Source organism: Monodon monoceros, unplaced genomic scaffold (assembly GCF_005190385.1).
Source record: "Monodon monoceros isolate NGI ecotype Baffin Bay Population unplaced genomic scaffold, NGI_Narwhal_1 Super_Scaffold_7, whole genome shotgun sequence".
Lineage (NCBI taxonomy): Eukaryota > Metazoa > Chordata > Mammalia > Artiodactyla > Monodontidae > Monodon > Monodon monoceros.
Window position 1 is genome coordinate 73,463,669 of NW_021703784.1, and position 23,440 is coordinate 73,487,108.

The 23,440-nt window shown below is 39.8% G+C and overlaps 1 protein-coding gene across 1 annotated transcript in view; it reads left to right on the plus strand.

Annotated features, from left to right (window-relative positions):
- The first annotated feature begins 438 nt into the window (after positions 1–438).
- Positions 439–23,440, plus strand: part of SLC17A6 (solute carrier family 17 member 6) — a 37,546-nt gene continuing 14,544 nt past the window's right edge. The window contains exons 1-5 of the mRNA XM_029208608.1: positions 439–682; positions 3,374–3,626; positions 5,217–5,335; positions 21,978–22,092; positions 23,193–23,280. Coding sequence (XP_029064441.1) covers positions 597–682; positions 3,374–3,626; positions 5,217–5,335; positions 21,978–22,092; positions 23,193–23,280 — 661 coding nt within the window. The 5' untranslated portion in view covers positions 439–596. The remainder of the gene's footprint in view (positions 683–3,373; positions 3,627–5,216; positions 5,336–21,977; positions 22,093–23,192; positions 23,281–23,440) is intronic.

The following is a 23,440-nucleotide window of genomic DNA, read 5'->3' on the forward strand; positions in this document are numbered from 1 at the left end:
GCCGGCGTGATGGGAGGAGATCGTGGGCAAGGAGGAAAAACTAAAGCAGTATCGCTCACTTGAGACCTAAGATGCTCCCATGAGTTTTGGAATTGCTCTGCTCCTTACCGCAAAGGCACCATTTTTAAAAGTACTATTCTTTTGACTTTGTCCTTACACAAGGGTTCTGTGGTATTTCCGCCCACGTTTAAAAGGCAGAAGATTTGACAGCAACAAGGCTTTCAAAACCGGGAATTTACATTGTTTTCCAGTGGACTGACTTCCAGGACAAGGACTCATCTGCACCCGCCCAAATACCATGGCACTGCGTGCGCCCTTTGCCACCGGATCCTCCCCTTCCAATGAGACTTTCTGATTGTGTCTACCAACTCTCCTATTAGGAAACCCGTGGGTTGCATGCAGCTATTCTGTTGTATTCTCATTCTCACTCTCCCTCCCCTCTCACTCGCACTCTTGCAAGAGACACACCGATACCGTTCTGCTGAGAAGAAAAAACCTACAACTACCTTAAGCGATTAAGACAATATGCGCAACTCTCCCCTTTCCTAGCGATTTCTATTTAAATCTGGCAAGAGCCGACACCACGCTTTGCAGGAATGGAGTCGGTAAAACAAAGGATTTTGACCCCAGGAAAAGAAGGACTAAAGAATTTTGCTGGAAAATCCCTCGGCCAGATCTACAGGTAAGGAAAAGCAAACCTCTGTTTGCCTGGGACTCAGCCTGAAAAAAAATCTGCAGAGCTATTTCCTTAAATCCTGGTTGCTTAGAGAGATTGTAATATGTTCGGAAAATCTTTTTTGTTGTTCATTGCTGAAGCGGGGCTGCTCTGGAAACCTACTTAGTAATTCAGGAATGTTGCACTAAATTAACCTGTCTGGTGTGTGTGTGTGTGTGTGTGTGTGTGATTTTTGTTTTGGTACCTGCAGATTCTTATCCTTTCCTACCGAGGATTTATCCTCTTTACAATTAAGAAATGACCTGCACCTGTTCAAGGAGCCTTTCTTGTGTTGCTTATAGTGACACCAAATTAAATTCCTTTAATGCAGAAAAATGAATAAAAAACACAACCACCTAAAAAATTAAACAATAAAATTCCGAAGAGTAGTGGTGAAAAGAAAGCTGGGTCTCAGCTTTAAAACCACTTGAGTAGAGAATCCCCCAGTGGAATCTTCCTTCTGTACTGAAGGAAGAAGAATCAAAATATATCAATAATTGATAGCTGAAACAGTTCCTCTCTTTAAATCTGAAACAATGTATATGCATTTTTAATTATTTGACCTCTCCTAGAAGTCTATTTCTTGCATGGGAAATGTCACAGTGCTTTTAAGAAAAGCCATAATAATAACCAGCAAAATGACTTTGGAAGTACTAGAAATGATTTAAAATTTTAATCCTCCCTGTAGTCACTATACTAATTATTCTGTAAATTTTACAACTTTAAATTTTTTCAAGAATATTAAATGAATACACATTTTCTTAATAATGTGAAAATCAAGAAGAAGGGGCAGAAACAAAAGGATAAATGATTCTAAGGGAGCGCTAATTTTTGCATTTGAGAAATTGAAGCCTTTGGAAATGTATAGGATATGTAAAGAAAATGACCAAGGCACCTCCCAATTTTCCAAATCTCTCTGGTCCTGGTGGGCTTCTTGTAGGCACCATCATGCACCTATGCGGCAGTAGATACTGCAAAGGCCCTGCAGTCCCGCAGCTGCCCTGGAAAGAGCTGTTCTTTCCCAGCTCAACTGCCATCAGGTGGGGAGTTCAGGTGCAGAGTTTAACTTTGCATATATGAGCACATGAAGCCAATATAAAAAAAATCACATTTGTTGAATTTTTCTCTCTTAGAATAAATTGCTCTGTACGCTAACATTGGAATTGGGCTTTAGAAATAAGTATTAACATAACCGCAAATACAGTTATGATGTTTCCCCAGTTGGTATTTTGTAGAATTTGGAAGTTTGACATTTTTTTCTGGTAGTCTCAAATTGCTTGACAGCCGTCTCCCAAGCTATGCATTCTTGAAATTGATCTAAAATTTTCATTCGCTTTACCTGCGGGTATGAAAACAATTGTGTGTGGATATAATCATTTAAAGGGGCACACATAGAAAAAAGATATATGGTGGATTGGAAAACATCTGCAAATCGTAAACAGAGAGGTTCTTTGTTTAAATATCCATCTCAAGGGTCCACGGTGTGTTACCCTTCACATTCCTCTTCTTTTAAACAGAAATTTCGCTGATATATTGTGGACCGAAACAACACTATCAGCTTTTAGTAAAACCATTCTATCACTCTGCTTTCCCCTTTCCCCTCCCCACAAGGACGAAAGCCTAAAAGCAACTGAATCAATGGGGTGAAATCTTAGGAAATACTATGCAAGTTAAAAAACACAAAACGAAACATAAATGTGAGATCTTCTACCTTGGTGTGGGACATCTTACCAGAGTTGATTTGCGGGTGCATTGGTATAATCTGGGAGTCTCATTTTACTTCTTTGGAAATGGGTCCATGACATTTTTCGGTGTTTGTAACTGAGATAGTAGTGACACAAGATTGTGAATAATTAATTATTCATGTTCTGGCAGTAGGAATCTTAGGTGTCGGCCATATGTTGTGGAGGCCTTTGTTTCAAACTCAAGTAACAAGGGATAAAAGAGTAAGCTGTGTAACAGGAGAGTAAATGTTGAACTGGCATCCTAGGAGCTGGAGGAAGGGGAAGGAGAGTGCGTGACACTGAAAGAGTGTTCACAGACCTTCTCCGCTTGGGCACCGGACGGGACAGGCCTTGGTGCCAGGGGCTCCCGGGCTTAGCTGGCGGGGAGGGGGTTGGATCCCGGTGTCCTCAACCCGGAAAGCTTCAACTTGGCTGGGAAGGAAGGAGTAGCGTGGGTGCAGGACTGTGCCTGGGCCCGCCCACCAGGGAGCAGCCCTCCGGAGGCTGGGTGGCTGGATGAAAGCGGCTGTCGCCTGGGCAGAGCACTGCACGCGGGAGGTGTCTATACAGGCGCTGAGAAGGCGCCTTTCGGGTCACCCTTACAAACTGCAGACCCCGCAAGAAAGTTAGGCTCAGGCGGTGTACGTGAATCAAGGCACTGTGGGGTGGATCCCGAGGGAATGGGCACTGGTTGCCATAGGACAGAAGATATTAAAGTTGAAGAGATGTTGCCGTGGGGAGGGAGCCTGGAAGAAGGCTGGAGAGCCCGGGAGGTCCTGAAGCCCGGTGGCGCCCCAGCACCCTAACCCCTGAGGGAGGGGAAGCAGGTCAGGGCCCATCCCCCGAGTCCTGACCGGTCCTGGGAACTGGTAACGGGCCGGCGTCGGGGTGCCTAACCCGTGGCGTCCTTGCCTCCCCACGGTGTGCCGCGCAGGGTGCTGGAGAAGAAGCAGGAGACCGGGGAGACCATCGAGCTGACGGAGGATGGGAAGCCCCTGGAGGTGCCTGAGAAGAAGGCGCCGCTGTGCGACTGCAGGTGCTTCGGTCTGCCACGTCGCTATATCATCGCCATCATGAGCGGCCTGGGCTTCTGCATCTCCTTCGGCATCCGCTGCAACCTGGGCGTGGCCATCGTGGACATGGTCAACAACAGCACCATCCACCGCGGGGGCAAGGTCATCAAGGAGGTGGGCAACAGCTGGCCCTGTGGTTTCGCAAAGCCACTTCATCTGTTTGAGCCCCACTATCCCCATTGAATGAGGAAGGCTTGTCCGGCCCCTCGAGCACTGCCCTCCTAGATTGGGACGCGACAGTATAATCAAGCCCTTATTCAGGCTGGAGCAAGTCTCTTCTGTTCTCTGGGCCTTCCTCTTCTCCCCTGCAAAGTGTAAAATAAAACATCTGGCTCACTAGGTTTTTGAGGAGAGTGACTTTATACAAGGAATTGGTCCTTAATACTGTCCGCTAAATCTAAATCGAACTATTTTCTTTTACTCGGAAGAACAGAGCAGCAGATTAGTTATAATTTTCCCCGGCTTCCAATTCTCGCCAACATTCTCCATAACCAAAATGAAACGAAACCGAAAAACAAATCAAACAACTGTGCACACATATGGGCAGTTTTAGCCGAGGGGTCTTTAGGAGCGTCCCACCTGACTGTCGGAGAGGAGCCGACGCAGCGCAGGACAGTCTCGGGGTCACGGGGAAGCCAGTCCCGTAATCTTAGGATGTGCGTTGGGTGACGCTTAGGGAGAGGAGGGTCAACGTCAAGGTCAAAGGTACCCGTGGGTCCTGACTTCCTGTTTAGTGATCTGAGCTAACGTAAGCCAAGCAGAGCAAAGGTTGGGGGTTGGGATGCAAAATGTGGGACGGGCTGTGGATGGGAAGCTGTGAGCGCTGATGGGCCCTGGGTATTCCGGGAAACAGTGCAAAGTGCGTTTGGTTTCATAATTTTATTCAAAGGGGGGAAAAATAAGGGTCCCCAGTTCCCCAGGCCGGATAAGGGCTCTTTCATCTTTCCTGCGCAGAGAGTTCTCCCCAGTGTACTGTAAGGTTCACCTTGTGCAGCGGACCAGGCTGGTGAGGGCGGAGTTAGGCCCCGACCTTCAGACACACCCTCTCCCGCTCTTCTGACCACCTCTGAACAACCCCTTCCCCTCCACTGAGTCCCCCAGTTTCCCCGGGCTTTTCCAAGTCTTTCTGGCCTATGCCCATCCCCATTGTGCTGGGACCATCCTTCCTACTAGGTCCTCCGACTTCAGCACCTTCCACCCCAAGCTCCCCACCTCCCTTCCCCAGAATTTCTCCAGCTGGGTTCCATTCTCCAAGCGATTCCACTACTGCGTGGTCGGCGTCGGCTAAGTGGACCCGCGTCAGGTGTCTCTTTCCCCAGCCAGCGAACAGAATCCCTTCGTGGGGAGTCCTCATTTCCCAAACTCAAGCCCTGATGACTCCTCGCTCGCAGAGGTGATCCGACCCTCCTGGCAGTCGTCGGGGAGCAAAGCCAGGGCGCCCAACTTCGCTATTAATCACAATCCATTTCAAACGAGCACGGTTTTTCAGTTAAAAGAGGCATTTCTTCTCCGTAAGAAGATACAGCTTCAATTTTGTTAGGAAACGAAAATTAAGCCACCCCCATGCTCAGAATGCTGGGAGTACCCCGGGCGGTGAGGGCTGTTCGACCGAGAATTACTGAACATGAATTTTCAGCCCAAGCACTGACTCTACTCTCTCCCTCCACCTGTTTTTTGTTTTGTTTTGTTTTCCTACTCCCCTAGAAAGCCAAATTCAACTGGGACCCGGAAACCGTGGGGATGATCCACGGTTCTTTCTTTTGGGGCTACATCATCACCCAGATTCCGGGCGGCTACATCGCTTCTCGGCTGGCCGCCAACAGGTAAAGCATCGAGCCCGGCGGGGGCTCGGGGAGGTGGGACTTATACCCTCCGAGGGGCAGCGGAGGCCGCGGGCAGGGGCGACGGCCCCGCGGGGTTGGGGAACTCCTGGGCGAGGTCTCCTAGTACCCTGGAACCCACTCGCGGGGCTCGAACACTGTGCCTCGTTCCAGAATAAGGCGCCCCAAAGGATTTGGGTTTTCCACGGCGGGCGCACTTTGCCGCCGCCTCCCTGCCCTGCTTCTCGAGAAATGGTCGACGTGCCTCCGTGGCTGCTAGGAGCTGAGGCCAGGCGGGGAGCCGGGGAGCAGAGACGGCGCCGCCGAGGGCACAAAGGGATGGGGGGCGTCACTGCGCTCTGGTGTGCACGTCCTTCGGGTGCCCCTGCTCCGTGTGATGCTGACCTCCCCGTAGAGCGCAAAAAACAGCCCGCCCAGATGGTGCTCTGGGTCTGCAGGATTTGTTTCTATGGAGCCAGGCGGGATTTCAGGCGCCCCGGGTGCGACTCCACCTGTTAATGAGCTCTGCTGAGTAGGGGCGGGGGTGGGGAAGGCGCTCAGCTGCTGCCAGAGGCCTCCAGCCTGGCCGCGGTGGTGGCTGCAGCCGAGGTCCTAGCGCCAGCCCTCAGCAGTGCCCCCAGCGCCACCTGCAGAGGCACCCCGAAATACGAGGCGAAAGGACTGATGGGATGGGGGTGTCAAGGAGCACAGCCTGGCACGCCGACTGTGAGAGACAGCTTCATTTGCTTCATTGTGTGTATTTTGATAAATAAAACTAAATGCTTCTTGAATCTAAGTGTTAAGCTGAGAAAGAAAAGATGCACTCCGCCCTTTCAGTTATTGCTACATAGAGACCCCAAATAAAGACTTTGGGCCTTCTTTCAGACCCTGTACCTATGACTTCACCCCTCTCGCTCCCCGCAAAAGGTCAAGTTTTCCTGGGAAGTAATCTAGAACTGGGCACCTCTCTAGTCTTGATCTCCTCTTTGCTTTCCTAAACTGGTCTCTCCCTATCCCTCAGTGAAATCTCCAAGGCCCCTTCCCTGGCTTTTGTCACCTACAATCCATTCACCAGAGGTGTTTTCCTGCGTAAGATTTCTCAGTCATCTCCAAGGCCTACGGAGAGATTCTTGGAAATTTATTTTAGGCTTAATGCCCCTAGGGTGAGGATTTTTGGACTGGCCTTCAAAATGTCGAGAGGAGAGTGCAATAGATTAGGAATAGTGCCTTTTGAATATCATCTTTACCTTGACATGATTATGGTTAATACTCAGACCCAACAGGAGAAAAAAATATTCTTTTAAAAAATGAATCAGTTTAAACTGAAAATTATTAACTGTGTAGAGAACCCAATTTTATGGATGGGATAAATTTTAAAAACTGATATAACACAGAAAAATGTAAAGGAATATTACTGGTAATGAACATGTTAGAGTTTTGACTTTTATATCCAAAATGCAGTGTCTTGAATCTCTTTTTTTCCTAAAAATATTTTCTAAAGCAAAAGAAACTTCCCAGAAAGATACTCCAAACATACATATGTAAAATATTTTCACTCCAGTGGGAAAACATCCAACAAGTCACCAAAAGAGAAAAAAGGAAACTCAGTGAAATGTGAAATAAAAATACAATGGCTGTGCCTTTAAGTTTTTTTTCAGAGTCAAAACCTTCAGCTTGCCAAATGTTAAAATGCTAACATTTTCCTGCCAGGAAAAAACACCAGGGACGCTCCAGCGTTCCCTCTTTCTAACACTGGGAGGTCAGTAAACAGGTTTTCTTAGTTAAAAAAAAAAAAAATCAAGCTCATTGCTAACATTTGTGTCATGTTTAGTAAAGAAAAGACTGATGTTGACTCAGGTTCTAATTTGTTTGGTAGATTTTCCTCAAGGGAAAAATTTTCTGAATTTTAGAATTATTATTTGAATCCAAAATCACCTTACCTTTAAGTGGATATTTAGGGAAGAGAAACAATATTTTCATACACAATGCTTTGTATTCTCCAAGACTGAGAAAATAAAGTAAAAATTTATTGTAAAATCTTGTGAACAGATAGAAGAGTATAGATTCACTTCCTTATCACATTTTAAGATTTTTACATACTTGCTTTATTTTGAAAATAATATTACAAAACATACAGTGAGAAATATAGAGCCTCCTGTGAAAACAGGTTTAAAATGTATAACATTCCCTTTTCTGATTATAAAAGTATTACATATCAAATAAAAATATATTAAAAAGAGGATAATAAAAAATCATAAATAACTTAATCACCCAGAAACACCTTTATTGACAAGTTGGTGAATGTCCAATTAGTCCTATACATGCTACATAGAATTTTATCTTGGAAGACTTTTTTAATACAAAATTTTAAAGATTTTTAGAATTTGCTTGAAAGATGTATATTTCCTTTTTCAAAAACAGTAAAACCAACACAGCAAGACCAGTTTTCCACCTACAGGCATTGTATACCCATTCTCCCTTCCCTATAGATCATTTAATAATAGAACAAGATTTCCCTTGGGTGAGATACTGGGGACAGAGTCCTTTCCCTCTAGGTGTAAAAGAAGCTCATTTTGGAAAGTGTTTGCCATCAGCATTGTGGGTGGAACTAGAGCAGAGGAACTGAAGTGTGTGGAGACAGTTCCTCTAGAGAGAAGGGCTTCTGGTTACACTTCCTGGCAGATTTCTCAATGAAAAACAAATGATAATTTGGCTTCTCCATTTCATGGATTAAGCAAAAGCAGCCCTACTCTTGGTCAGAATACAGATTCTTGGTCCTTTTTCTTGTCCTATTCTAAGTATGCTTGCTGTCCTGCTCAATGAGGAGAGAAGGTGGGAGAGTAGTGGCGAAAGGAAACTGGGTCTCAGGGAGACCTCTTGCATCATTTTTTTCTTTTGCCTTTCCTTAAAGGGCTAATGCACATCCTGGGCTGGAGAATTTAGTCAAATCCATGGAGGACTTTAGAGTGGGGAATCAAAGGAAGATTCCTCACAAAATCTGTAATGTTTAAGATGAGAACATTTAATACAGTGATAAGAAGGTATTGGAGGTAAATTAATTTTGTCTTTAAACAATAAAGAGCATAGGGCTTAGAGTAACTCAAAAATTTATGAACGTGAAATTGCTAAAAAAACTATCTTTATCTTGCATTTAGAGAGTGATGAGGAACCTGGTCAAGTATTTAGTGGGAGAAACAACACAATTTTTACAAAGGCATAACCAAAGAGGTTCAGATTTACCAAAGGAAGTTTGGTCAACACTATATTTTTAATGGATGATATTGTATTCACAAAGACTATTCTTGCCTCTGTCTAGGTGGCAATATTATTTAAGCCCTATTTAAACATTTTCCCTGTTCTGCTCCTGTCCTCCTGACTTCCCAACTCTGCTTTAATTATTTATGTAACACTATTGCCAGCTATCATACCGCTATTTTTCTTTCTGATCTATAACTAAGAAATAACTGCCTTCCTACAATAAAATGTAAGCTCCATGAGTGCAAGCAGTTTTGTCCTTGTTATTTACACTGCTCTATCCAAAGAGACCCTGACCCATAATAGATACTTGTGGAATAAATGAAATAAACATCACAACAAAGTGTTTTGCACCTTTTACAAAAGGCAATATTACATGGTGGTTAAGATACAGGATCTAAAGCCAAATGGCATGGGTTCAGACTTCTGAATGTATTACTTAATAACTGAATGACTTAAAACATTATTTAACATCTCTGAGCCTCAGTTTGCATTTCTGTAAAAGGGAGCTAATCAAACTATCTACCTGATATGAGCATCATGACAGCTAATTAAGAGAATACGTGTAAAGTTCTTAGATATGCCTGGCACTCAATAATTGTTGGCTGTTATCATTTATTTTCATCACATCTTAATTCAGAAAAAATTGAAAGAAAAAACTTCTTAAGATCACTCGATATCACTTGTGTTTAAATTTGCTGTATTAGTAATGCAAAAAGATTATTTCTATTGTGATAAAAATACCTCTTTTCACATGTCAGATTTCTGCCTTTAAAATTATTTTCCCATACACACTATTCACAATTAAAATTATTGTTCACTGAAAATGTCATAAGTCTCATTTGAAGGCTTGTAAAGGGCTGTCTTAAAAAATTACTTATAGCCAAGAGTGTAGTATTTCAGTGCATGCAATCTTTGAATTCTGGCCAGGCGTTATAAATGTGCTTAGAGAAATCCATTTAAGTTTGAGGTTAGTCTTCTCTGATGAAAATTAAAGATTATTTCCCCCACCCCTATCCTTTATTCAAAGAGGGTTCAGTTCCAAGTGCAACATTTTACCTTTTCAGGTATTTCTTGAGTTTCTAACTTGACTTTTGTTAAAGAGAAAACAGTTCTTTATTCAGATAAGAGATTGAGGATCACATGTATCTGTAGCATATAGTGAAACCCCTATAACAGAAAGAGCCCATATTAGACCTGGACAGGACTCATCTAATCCAATCCTCTCACTTTATCCACCAGGAAAGGAAATAGAGAATCAGGGAGGCAGTGACTGGCTCAAAGTCACAAAGAGATTGTGACTAAAACTCAGGTGTCCAGTAATACATGACCACAGGCTCTCTCTACGTTGAAATTTATCATCCCTGCCTCATATTATGTGCTTTATCGCAAAGTTCACTTTCAGTAGCAAGCTGAGCCCTCTGCTCTCTGAATGAGTGCCTGCAATCTATCATGTCCCAAATCCAGGACAGAAATCCACGAATCAGAGAGAGAAGGCTTTAGCAGGCCCAAGGGATTCTTAGATTTTTGTGGCAGGAGAAACATACTGTATTTTTGTTTGTGTACTGGCTCCCAAATGATTTGGCCATAACATGAGTGCTTCTGTTCTTTTCCCTGCAAAAGGCAAAATCCAAACTTGATAATGACTTAGACAAATAGTGTGATTTTTCTGGAGGAAAAAACATGGTATTTGGAACTTTTTCTCCTGATGCAGCCCTTTGGGAGTTTGAGCTTCTAGAAGATTGCAGAGGTTTGAGCGTGACTGGGATAGTTTAAAGCTTTTGTCTACAAAAAAGAAGAGGTTCTTCCTTGCAATTTTGATTGATACAGCTCAATTTATACTACTGATATAAAAAAGAAGATTTATACTTAAAAATGAACAAATTTTAATACATGGATTATAGAACTGTTTACTAATGTGCATTTGCATTTATGTAAGTGGAATTTGATATACTTTAGGTAAATATCTGGTTTGCCTGATTATGAAAATGTGAGAATGATCTTTAGGAAGATGAACAAAGATATTTTAAACACATCTTCATATTTTAAGTCCAGAAAGAAATAATTTTACTGGTGTTATTCTGTCATTTTTCTTTCACAGAAATAAAATAATGAAGATGTGCTTTGTATATAGTAATAAGCATTGGAAATAGATTCTTAAGTCTCATCACCAAACACTCTCTCCCTCTCTCCCTCTCTCCCTCTCTCCCTCTCTCCCTCTCTCCCTCTCTCCCTCTCTCCCTCTCTCCCTCTCACTCTCTCTCTCCTATCATCTTTTTTCCTCTACACTTACTTATCCATTGTAACGTGGATTGCAAGCAGGGGTTTCTTAACACTTCCAGTGAGAAATATTTGCAAATTCCTTTTGGTGAGAAAATAATTCAGATTATTTTCATAAAGCCTGCTGCAAGAGACCACCATCCTGCTATGATGGAATTGGTTTATAGTCCTCCAGTCTTTTAGGGCCAGAGGTGACTATCTCTATTTCACTCATCTAGCTGCCTATCAAACATCTAGCCATCTTCCCATTGTGGGCTCTATAGGTTAGGTATCTGGGGCAATGCAGAAAAGGCCTTCTTTTCTTCTGACAAAAGAAAATACCCTTTCCAGGAGATGAATAGATGTATCTGGGAGGAGGGGTCCCTAAGGGCTTGCACGTGGTTTGCTGACACACGCTTCTCTCTCCTTCCATCCTCCTCTCCTCCCATCCTTACTAGGTCTGCCTTCCCCTGCGGCTGCCACAGCCTACTACTGCAGTGCAGAAGCAGCCTCTGGGGGGAGGGACGTGATTTTGAGGGAGGAGAGAGTCAGGTGGGCAGCTGGTAGAATGATTCTCCCGCTGCCATATGCCACTGTTGGGGCTGTCTAATTTCTCTGTCATGAGTGATGAAGTCATTTTTACAACATAATGAGGTACCAAGGGACCCAGAGGGCTGGCTTGTGCTTGTGTATTCCTTTTTTAATTTGGGAATGGGGGCATCAGATGTGACAAAGGGAGGCACTGGAGTCCTGATTTGATTAGATTAAATCCATTAAACAGCCTGAATCAGCCTATTCCTGCAGACCCTCTAGAAGAGGATTAGTGCCACACCTGGGGTGAGGAACACTAGATCCCTGTTAAGTGACAAGCCCCTACCCAAATGGAAACTGATTGATTGATTCCGGGAAAATAGATATCATCTGTAGAAATGACAGGTCACCAGTGTTCCTGTCACATCTTCTGGGCAAATCCTTGTCGGGTGGGCTTGATATGTGAGGTTGTTTGTGGCTATGGGTCATAGAAAAAGAAGATGACTGGGAATTTCACGGCTAACTCACTCTGGGTCACAATGAATGTTAATCGTCAGGCAGGGCGTGATGCCGGTTCTCAGCAACTGCATTTGCTTTTCCAAACATTTCTGTATCAGGGATACTATATGCCTCTCAATTCTGGCAATCCGTTTGGTAATATAGAACCTCCTCTCCCTCTCTCTATCTCCTCTCTCTCTCTCTCTCTCTCACACACACACACACACACACACACACACACACTTCTTTTCCCTTTTTTGTCTTACAGTGTGAAATGATTATATTATCTTACATATAATCACTTTAAGAACACTGGAGTGTACGTGTGTGTGTGTGTGTATGTGTGTGTATATAACGAGCAGAAGAGAAACAAGTAAAATGAGGTTTTAACTTGAAAATAAGCAAATTGAATTCATCTTAGTATGTCATTTGCTGCAAGAGAAATCATGAGGAAAACAACAATTTTAAGTAGCTTTCAAGTGGTTTATCATTTTGAAAATCAATCTTAATAAGCAAATGGCTCTTATTTCATTTCACAGAAATTGTAACGATGTTCTTTGAGACATTTAGAGCACCCATCAGTTTCTAATCCTGTTCTTCAGGCACAGAAAAGTTAAGATTTTTCATATTTAGTTTGCACATTTCTTTGCTTTTCTTTCTCAACCCAGTTACTTACTTATGTTTGCACCAGGAGTGGGTTTTTAAGGTAGCACTGTAGCTGCCAATTATAAGGAGAAGGGCTTTAAACAGAATAAAATATCATTTTAGTTGAGATTCATCTTATTACTTGGAACTTCAAGTTCAGCAATATTTATCTAATTACTAATTAGATAGTTTGACTATTCAGCAAAAGCAATATATTAGTTTCATTTATTGCTAAAAAATTCATGTAATTTGCTAGAATTTTCACTGATGGTTTATTTTTATATATGGTATTAACATAAATATAAGTACACTGATATAAATATACTGCCTGATATTACATATACTGATATAAATACTGCCTGATATTATAGATAACCTAGATTTACAAGCCAGAAAATCAAAAATTTATTTAAAAATGGAAAAATATTTATTTGGGGGAATTTATTTCTAAAAAAATTTTTTAATGTAAAATATAATATTTCTTTATTTTTCTTCACATTATTCACCTTTATTTGGAAGAAACAGTGAGCAGACCTTATGTGAGTTTCTTAACTGAAATGGATTATAAAGCAAAAAACAAAACAAATGGAAAACCCAGGCTATAAATCAGAAATTGGATTAATTTTACAAATGTGTAATTGGTTAATTATATTGAATAGAGTCTTAAATGTCTATTCTATAATCACCAATTCATTAAAACATTCTCAGATAAACTACATTATTATTTGATATGTTTTAAAGTTTAACATTTAACCTATGGCGAGGCATTGAAAAATGCACCTGAAAAAATCCACAATGGAATTTCAAAAGACAAAAAGGTTGTAAAAATGAATCTGAAAAACAGCACAAATTTTCTCTTTGAGCCTCCTGACGTCAAGCAGTAGCATGACTGTTTAATTTATATGATGGAGTAGAGGACAGCCTTCTCCTAATCCATAGTTAAAAAGAGTCCAGAAATCTAGCTTTTAGATTAAAATGGGGAAAAATAGAAAGCCAGCTCCATTGCATGGAAACACAAAAGAGGCACTCTAATTATGTGAAGTGGAAAGGGGTGAGTGAATATCAGAAGAGCTTTTCAATCAATGTGAAGTAGATCATTCAGGTATAAAATTTCCACCTCACCCTAAACAGTACATTTGTATTGGGGGTGGGAAGAGAGAGGATATGAAATATAAATTGTCTTCATAATTGCCTTAGTTTTCCATTTCAGGAGGCAGATGCAATTAGAATTAAATAGAATAATAAATATATGTATCACTAAACTTTTTATACATATCATCATTCTTCCTTATAGCAACTCTATAAGGCAGACATTATTATACTTGTTTTACTGATGAGAGAACTGAACACAGAATAGCAGAGTTATTTTCCCAAAGATCACTATCTGGTAAGAGGAAGATCTGGCATATGAACTCCAGTATGTCTGATTTCAAATGATGTGCTTCTTTACTAAATATATTTTTCCTATTGAATAGATTTGTGTGTATGTTCTTTAAAAAAATCTATTTTATAGTCTCTTTTAAAAAATTACTATATTACTTAGTGCTGGGCTAGGTGCATAGGAAAGAGCAGCACAGCTGTGGAATAATTTAAAATATCTATTTATTTGCATGGTTTTGATTTTTAGACAAGTCTTTTGATAAACTTGAAAAACAGGTAATGCTGGGTAATATTTTCAGGGCAATATTGCCATGAAATGTAATTGTGTGTCAGAGACTGGTGCTAGGGAAAATAAAACTCACATGAAAATTAAACGTTTCTTAGTATGTAATCTATTTCCTTCTGTTGAGTTATCAAAAATATATTCAATGCTTATATTTGTTTTTGTAACATCAGGCCAAACAAAAATCATGACTATCAAGCATAATACAACATACACAACTATGTTAAATATTGATAAATGGAGAGATTCTTTAAGAGAACAATATATCACCTCTGAAGCATTACCACCTAGTTTAATTTTGAAAGCAGAGCTTCAAAGACAGTGGTTTCAAAAGCTAACGAGGATGTTGTGCTGAACAGAAAGTGTAACGGCAGTTGGTTTCAGGAGATTCCGCAATGTTGTCTGGAAGACTTAAGGATGAGGCCAGACTGGGTCATGTACTTGAACTCAGCAACTATTTCAAGTGAGGATTTATCCACAGGAGTACTCTAAATTCTATAGTCCATAGCTACCATCCTACAGTTATTCTATGAGAGTAACTCAGCTTCCTAGAATTCTTAGGATACCCAGAACAGCAGTTTGTCCCCATTAAAAACTCAAGAACAAATAAATGGTCAATTGATTTTAAGGCTATTGGGATAAAGAAAGCTCAAAGAAAAAAAGACCTGTTATCACCTACGTATATCTCAGGAAGGGAAGATTTCATTTCCCTCGATTTAAAATCTTTATAAAAAAGTAACTGGTGATCATTTCTTAAGAGCATGCCACAAGCAAAGTATTCTGCTACCATCAAGGAGTTTGAAGAAATGAAAGACCTAGACTGTGCCCTCCAAGAGACACAAATAACGTGGGGGATGGAGGAACACATGATATCTTGGGTTAAGTCTTATAAAAATGATCTACAGTGCTTTAGGAATATCTGAGAGAGGCAATTAGCTGGAAAAGAAAGGCATGCGTGCGTGTATGGTGGGTAGGTATTGGGGGCAAGCCTGCGGGGATTCCAAGACAAGTAAAATTGATCGGAAGAAGGCTGTCAATTTTTGTTTGTTTGTTTCCTGTCAGGTATTTTAGATGGACTATTGAGGCACAGATTGAGAGGCTGACGCATTTTAATCAATTCTATATGCCCCAGAATGGGAGCTAGAATTCATGCACTTTAAGCTTCTAGAATTTCAGGATAATACAGAATGACTTTGAATCCGTGGTCACAGAAATAGCATTATTAATTAGGGCAAAAATATTCTGGAAGAAAAAGACAGAGAATAAAACTTCTCTGAAAACTCTGTTGAATGTTAGGGAATTTCTATATCATGATAACTGATACTATAAACTACTTACTGTTAACCAGATACTGTCTCCTTTCATAACTGATTTATTTAATCTTCATGATAATCCCTTGAATTATGAAGACATATTATCTCCATTTTACAAATGGAGAAGGTAAGGCTTAGAGAACTCAAGTATTAACAACTTGCACAAGGTCAGACATAGTAAGAAACTAGAGTTGGAAATTGAATTCATACAGTGTAACCATAGAACGTGTATTCTTAACTAATGTTATGTCATGCTGTTTATATGTCCCCAAGAAAAATATGGCAGCTGCTCCGTCAATTTGGTTAATGAAGACAATCAAAACCAGGTCAAAGAACTTCACTTTGGGTCTTGATCAAATGATCTAATTATGATTTGTGTTTTATAAGGGACATTGTCCTTTTCAGCAGGTGTTTCCATTCCACCCATGCTGCTCCCCTCTATAATAAAAGGTAAGGCTCTTACTTCAGCTGTGGTGACAAGCTCTGTTCTCTCTGGGCCTGTCCCTTGCCCCAGATCTGTCTCTTCTGTGATGGCTGGGGGAATATCTAGCATAGTACTGCTAAATCAATGATTCTAATATCAGGAAAAGCGACATCAGCCTCACCAGGGAACTTGTTAGAAATGCAGATTCTCAGGCACCGTGCAAACCTAGGGAATCAGAAGCTCTGGCACCCAGCACTCCGTGTTTGAACAAACTTCCTAAGGTGCTGATCATACATGAGGAACTCTGGAAATCATAGTGCTGAACTATGTTATATCCTAGAACTTCTTTTCCATACTCAGTTTTACTATTTCTTCCACTTCTTTTGTGAAGCTTAGATTTTGTTCATAAAAAGACAACCCTCCTGAAATGGGCCTCTCCATTTAACTACTTACTTCAAAGCCAACTACTAGGTATAAATTAAATAAGTTACAAGGATGTAAGTACAGCACAGAGACTATAGGCATTATTTTATAATAACTTTGTATGGAGTTTAATCTATAAAAATATTGAATCACTATGTTGTACACCTGAAACTAATATAATGTTGTAAGTCAACTATACTAAATAAATAAACAAACAAACAAACCATAGGAAGGATAGAGTAGAATTCTGCTCTCACTCCCCACTGCTCTGACAATCCATCTTTCAATAATGTTTTGGTCTTTCAGAGTTTTTGTTATTTTATCTATTGCCTCTGGCACTATTAGTGCTAGTATTAGTTCTGTCCCTATTAAAGTGCAATAGAGCTTAGTGGTTAAATACCTAGGATCTACAATCAGACTGAGTCATTATAAATCATAGTTCCCCACTTAATGTCTATGTGACCTTAGCAACGTACTTAACTCACTGGGACTTGGTTATTTTATCTGTGAAATAAGAATAGTAGTGGTGACCCTCTAATATAGTTGTTAGATTAAAATGAGAATTTAGAATAGTGTCTGGCACACACTAGCATAACACCATTGGCTATGATTATTTCTACTTGACTGACTCACATTTATGGATTTATTTTTATGTGCCAGGCACCAGACTAAGCCTTTTAGGTATATTATTTCATTTAGCCTCACAGCAATCCTATGAAATATAATAGATTAATATAATCATTGAACGACTAATACCTCTTAAATGATTAGGATATGCCAGACATTCTTCTGGGTGCTTAATTTGTAATAACTCATAGGTTCTGTAAATATCCATGTTTTGTAGATGAGGAATGAAGCATAGATAGTAAAATAAACTGTTCAAGATCACTCAACTAATAAGTAACAGAAATGGGCTTTGAATCCCAGGTGTCTGGCCTAGTAACCATGCTCTAGACCATTACACAGCACTGCCCTTTTTATAGACAAGGAATCAGAAGCCTAGAGAGATTAAGTAACTTTCCAGTCACATAGTTATTAAGCAATAAAGCTAAAGTTTTACAAAAATTTCTGTACAATATATATGTCATCTTTTTTTCTTTACCAACTTTATTGACCTTGGCCCCTTTACTCCCCTGCAAGCCTTCATCTTACTTGAACTTACATGCATGCTGGTCACCTTCTCTCTCCCTGACTTCATAGTTTCCTCTCTTCTCAATTTCAGTAAGTTTCATATTTACTGGACTTTAGGGGCATAATTGATTTCCCTCTATGATCACCCTAAACTCCATCATCTCCAAGATGTCATGGACTTATGGTCTCTTCTCTTGCCTTCCTTATCCTATCTACATTTCATCAAACCCTCTTCACAACTTCCCTTTTCATCACCTCGCTCCTGACGTTCTTACTTCTACTCACATGTACTACTGTGTCCAGCCATTTCCAATACTGCCCGAGTTTTTGGTATGTAATTTAATCTCTTCTATGTTTCAAGACTTTGCTGATCCATTTCCTCTTTGGAATTTCTTCATTCATTTTTAGATTAATCTTCCAAAGCCCAACTTTAAAGTTTCCTCCTGATGGACTTGTTTCCTGGTCACCCCAGCTGGAATGGACTTTTCTCTCCTTTGCTTTCCATTTGTACTCTTGTTTTGGCCTTTGGCATATGTTGTCTCTTGGCCACTTGTCTTTCTTTTTTTTTTCTATTACACCAAGGACATCCTTGCCTTTTTCTAGCTGCCTAGTTGCATCATGTAGATGAAAGAGCGCAGATTTACAGATTTCTGTATCTGACAGTTCTGGATTCAAATATCAGCTCTATTGCTTGCTTTTTTCTTGCACAGTCTGTCTCTATTCTCTGATTTATAAAATGAAAAGAAAGTATAACTCAGAGAGTTGTTGTGAGGATTAAGTGAATTAATGTAGGTGGAGAAAGTATAGTAAGTGCTCTGTAAATTGTAGCTCCCTTCTCCTCCGCACAGTACCTTAAATATAGTCTCACAGAGGTTTGGAGTGTGAATGCATAAATGAGTGTTGAATGAAGTGGCTGCTTCAGTTTTGGCTGTATGTAGTACATCAAGAAAAAGTATAAAGTCTTCCCATATTGGCCAAGAATTTTGATAACCATAATTTTAATAACTTGGCTGTTGATTTGGATGTCATTTTCATGAAATTAGAAAAGAAGACTAGGTTCTGAAAATTTCGATGGATTGTATTCTTAAATAGTTAGAAAAAAGTCAATCCATTTATTTATTTATTTATTTATTTATGGCTGTGTTGGGTCTCCGTTTCTGTGCCACGGCTTTCTCTAGTTGCGGCTAGCAGGGGCCACTCTTCATCGCGGTGTGCGGGCCTCTCACTATTGCGGCCTCTTTTATTGCGGAGCACGGGCTCCAGACGCACAGGCTCAGTAGTTGTGACTCATAGGCCTAGTTGCTCCGCGGCATGTGGGATCTTCCCAGACCAGGGCTCGAACCCGTATCCCCTGCATTGGCAGGCAGATTCTCAACCACTGCGCCACCAGGGAAGCCCAGTCAATCCATTTTTATGACGCAATGGCCACTAATAATGAAAATGGATTGTTAAAAAGATTAAGAAAGTTAAAAGTAGGAAGCATTTAGAAAGGTCACAGATTATATAATTGGAAACACTATATTCAGGGTAAGAGTGGAAAATAAACATCTAAAGTGATCTATTGACATTTTATCTCAGGAATAGTAGTGTGATTTCAAGTAGCTTTGTGAAGATGATTATTTAAATTTATGGTTAGAATACTGAAACACATTACTAACTACATATTATGTGCATAATTAGGTATAAATCCCAGTGGCAAAACCCACTGACTTTGGAATCAGACTAGATTTGAAACAAGGCTCCTCTACCTAGAGCTGGTTAACAACTTGGGCAAGTGATTTCACTTATCTCAGGTTTAGTTTCTTCATCTATAAGATGGGTGTATTAATAATGCCCATGTCATTAGGTTGTTAGACGGTTGTGGGTTTTATGGCATGTGAAATGTTAGTGTCCTGTCTAGCAAGTTAAATAGGCACTTATTAAATTTAGCTCTGACTATAGTATGAGTTGAGTAACAAATAGTTCATAATTGATTCAGCTCTACTAGCAGGTGATTTTATCCCCCAAGGGATATTTTGCAATTGCTGGAGACGTTTTTGGTTGTCACAACTTGGAGGCATGTGCTACTGCCATATAGTACATAAAGGTCAGGGGTGCTGTTAACACGATACAATGCACAGGACTACATCCCACAGCAAAGAATTAACCATCCTAAAACATCAATGTGTGGAGGTTGAGAAACCTTGAGCTAAAGAATGGATAAAATTCATCTCTCTCTAGTTTATCTAGAGATAGCAGTATTTTAAACTCTTTCAAATAGAGAGAAAGAAACTGATGATTCAAAGCTATATTCATAGAAAATAAACATCATGCATCATTCTTTCAAAATAAGTACAGTATTAGAAAAGAAGACACATGTTAGATAAACCTGGATTTTAAAAAGTACAGTTTTTTTTTTGTTGTTTTTATTTTTTTTGTAAAACTTAGCATGCAAAATTAGCACCTGGGCTACTTATTAGAACAGATTTCCAGGCTTCACTCCTAGCACATTCTGGTTTGGAAAGTCTGGAGTGAGAAATCTGCATTTTTAATAGCACTCCAGGGAATTCTAATGCAGCTGGTTCATAGATGACAGTTTGAAGGAATTCTTCCAAAGGGCTGAATGGGGTGGATGCATAACTCATATAGACAATTTTGAAAATCCTTTAGCACCACGTAGCTCTGGTTCTCTTTATCCTTGATGTCTTAAGCAGCCCCAGTCTCATTATTATCAAGCATAATAAGCAAAATGGGATGGGTCTACAGAAAGATACTCTCAACACTGGTTTTTCAGTATCAAGACAGCCTACCCATATGCCCAAAACTCCTGTGTCATCTGCACTTGCTGCCTTCATCCTCTCTGTTGTACATGTTCAACATTCAAACTCCCAGAACAGGGGAAACATATGTTTTCCTCATTGGGCTTTGGGATCAGGTACCATTTACCACTAGGTCCAGGAAACTTGCTACATACATTTCCTTCTATCTAGTTCCTCTCAACCCTAAAGGAAACCTCCAAAGTGTTCTGGGGTTTGCACACAAGAACATGCGTATTTCAGTCTTAAAAGAGGTGAAAATTCCTTTAACTTGAAAGTAATCAAGCATGAAAATACATTTTAAATCAATTTAAATAACAATTTTGGATTTTTATTTTATAAAGACAGGTTATGGGATTTTTGCATTTATTTTCTAAAAAATAAATCCATATTTGGCAGAAGTTTAATATCACTGCATGTGTGGCATTTTAATGGGAATAGTCATTTCTAGGAATAGAAAGTTTCTATTTTGTGCTAAACGTTTAGGAAATAAGTTATTCTTTGACTCAAACTCAAAGATACCTATTCAGCAAACAGCACAGAGGAAGAATGGAACAGAATATTCACCTCCTGAGTGACTAGTTACCTCTGAAGAGAAGCCATTGAGGACAGGTACATATTAGGCTACATCAAGTGAATAAATGTATTTGGCCCAGTCTATGATTCATAGAAAAAGAGCTGATCCACTTCAGCCCTTCATAAAGCCATTTCTCAAATTTCAGGAGCAAATTAATAATGATCAAGACCCCTTTCAGAAACTCATGTCTTTAACAGTTACATTTCAATGTGCCCTTGGAAAAATGAGAGCTTCTATGAGGCAACCAATCTTGACTGAATCCAAGGCTCAAAGTTTGACTTGAAAAAACTTGCACAGAACACACAGCTTAGCTCATTAGATATAATGTGTCCCCAAATTTCTTTGCCAGAAAATATTTCTAAATTTACCCAGTTAAGGGGATGTTTTTCTTGCTTGGTATTAGCATTATGGAAGATTTTTCGGTTGATGATGGAATGGAATTTTTACTTGCAGATGGATAAAAGTGTTAGCAATTTTGAATTGTTGTTTATATGTATGCAAGGACAGGTATGCCTCAGACAGAATCCCACCACCTACCCATCTACACAAAAAGACAGACAAACCTGAGATAGATATATTAAGTGATCATGATTTCTATTATAAACATGTCCTGAGGGAGCTGATCATGAGATTTGTTTCATAAAATTTTATGAACGGAATCATATTTACCATACTTCACGGTATCACGTGAGTTACAATTCCATTTAGGCATTTACTATTTCTTCAACAACTCTTCAGTGAGTATCTACTATGTATCAGGCACTGTGCTATGCATTAGAGATACAAAAGTATATCTAAAAAACAAGCTCTTGCCCTTAAGCACCTTAAATTGTAGACTGATATATAGACCAAAAACATATACAATGATTAATTATCTATTTGCAATTTGTAACTAGGTCTGTGAAGAAAGTGAAAAAATTAAGTATAACCAGATTTATTGGGTCCTTCTTTTATTTCTTGTGCTTCAAATGATGTAGCAATGCAAGGTAGTCCAAGTATCTATTTGCAGTGGCTAGCCAATCAAGTTCAGAACATTCTTATTCTTTTAGAATAAAACAGTCTACCTTAAAATTGCTTGCAATTAACCTTGATCTGAGAAATGTAGATCTATTAATTCCTTTTATTTTTCAGGGTTTTTGGAGCTGCCATACTTCTTACCTCTACCCTGAATATGCTAATCCCATCAGCAGCCAGAGTGCATTATGGGTGTGTCATCTTTGTTAGGATACTGCAGGGACTTGTTGAGGTATGCAACTACAGAATGACATCATTTTAAGGTTGGCATGCTAGTAAGAATCAGAAGATTATCTTTGTTTTGATCTACAAATAAATATATTTTATTAGGTTGTGTCTACAGAGTGCTAAAAAAAATTGGAAAATTAGAAATCAGATGTCTTTAAATGATGACAAACTACAACTGTGACAGCTTACCCCCACTTCTCTAGAATTTAGTGGTGTTAAAGAAATGTCTAGTGACTATTTGACTTAAAAAAAAACAACAGGCACTTTTGTTAATGTGCTGTGATAAAAATTTTGAGTCCATCCTCTGCTGGTGATAACCTTGAATTAATACCTTTGGAGAGTTTTATAACAAGTCCCTGTTGGCTTTAAATCACGATCTGAGTTTTCACTAAAACATTTCATTGAATGTATACTTTTGACATCTAACTCTAATGATTGACTTTTGCTCCATCAGCCTGTAGCCTTTGAAAGAACAGCATTTAAAAACTTGAGTATGGCGTACCTGTTGCCCCTTCTCTTTCCATGAAGTATGGTGGGAGTAGACAAGCCAGATAAAGTGTTAAGGCACTGAAAACAATTTCCTGTCTCTCCATAAAGAAAGAAGAAATGATAGGATCAAGATAACAGAAAAAGAATATTTTTAAGGTTTTAAGTTCTAGACACTAATTTCAGGAAGTATGACCTTCAAGGATCTAAGCGTCACCATCCTCTGTAGGGATTCCTTATAGTTAGGAATAACTGAGTTTAACGCCTCACAAAAATGTGTCTCAAATTACTCAAACTGTTCAGAATTGCAGATGAACTGAGTAATAGAGGATCTTTTCTTTGGCCTTAATCAGAAGAAACTTGAGGTAGCAGGAAGTCTTGAAGGGTGGGAAGAATTTGAACAGTTGACTAAAAAAGAGGCCATGTCTTACCTGGTCTGGGCTGAAAGTCTTTAAAATGGAATTTCATGGAATGAGCAAAGAAAGGCCCATGAGTGGCAGCTTTCCCTAAGACCTTGCACCCATTCTAAGGAAACAGCATTGCATCAGAGAAGTGAATGTACTTATTTTCCAATGATCCTGCATCCTAAATGGTGATGGATATCTTCTCCCATCATAGGGCGTCACCTACCCAGCATGTCATGGGATATGGAGCAAATGGGCCCCTCCTCTAGAGAGGAGTAGACTGGCAACCACCTCCTTTTGTGGTGAGTATTATGTGCAGATATAGTTATGGCAGGCAAAAGCTTAGGAACAACTTTGATAAGAGTTGGAAGTTGGTAAAGCTCACCTGTAAAACCATTTGTGGTGTGTCTGTATGTATACGTGAGGAAAGGTTTTTGACCCACCATTTCAATTTCTGTAATT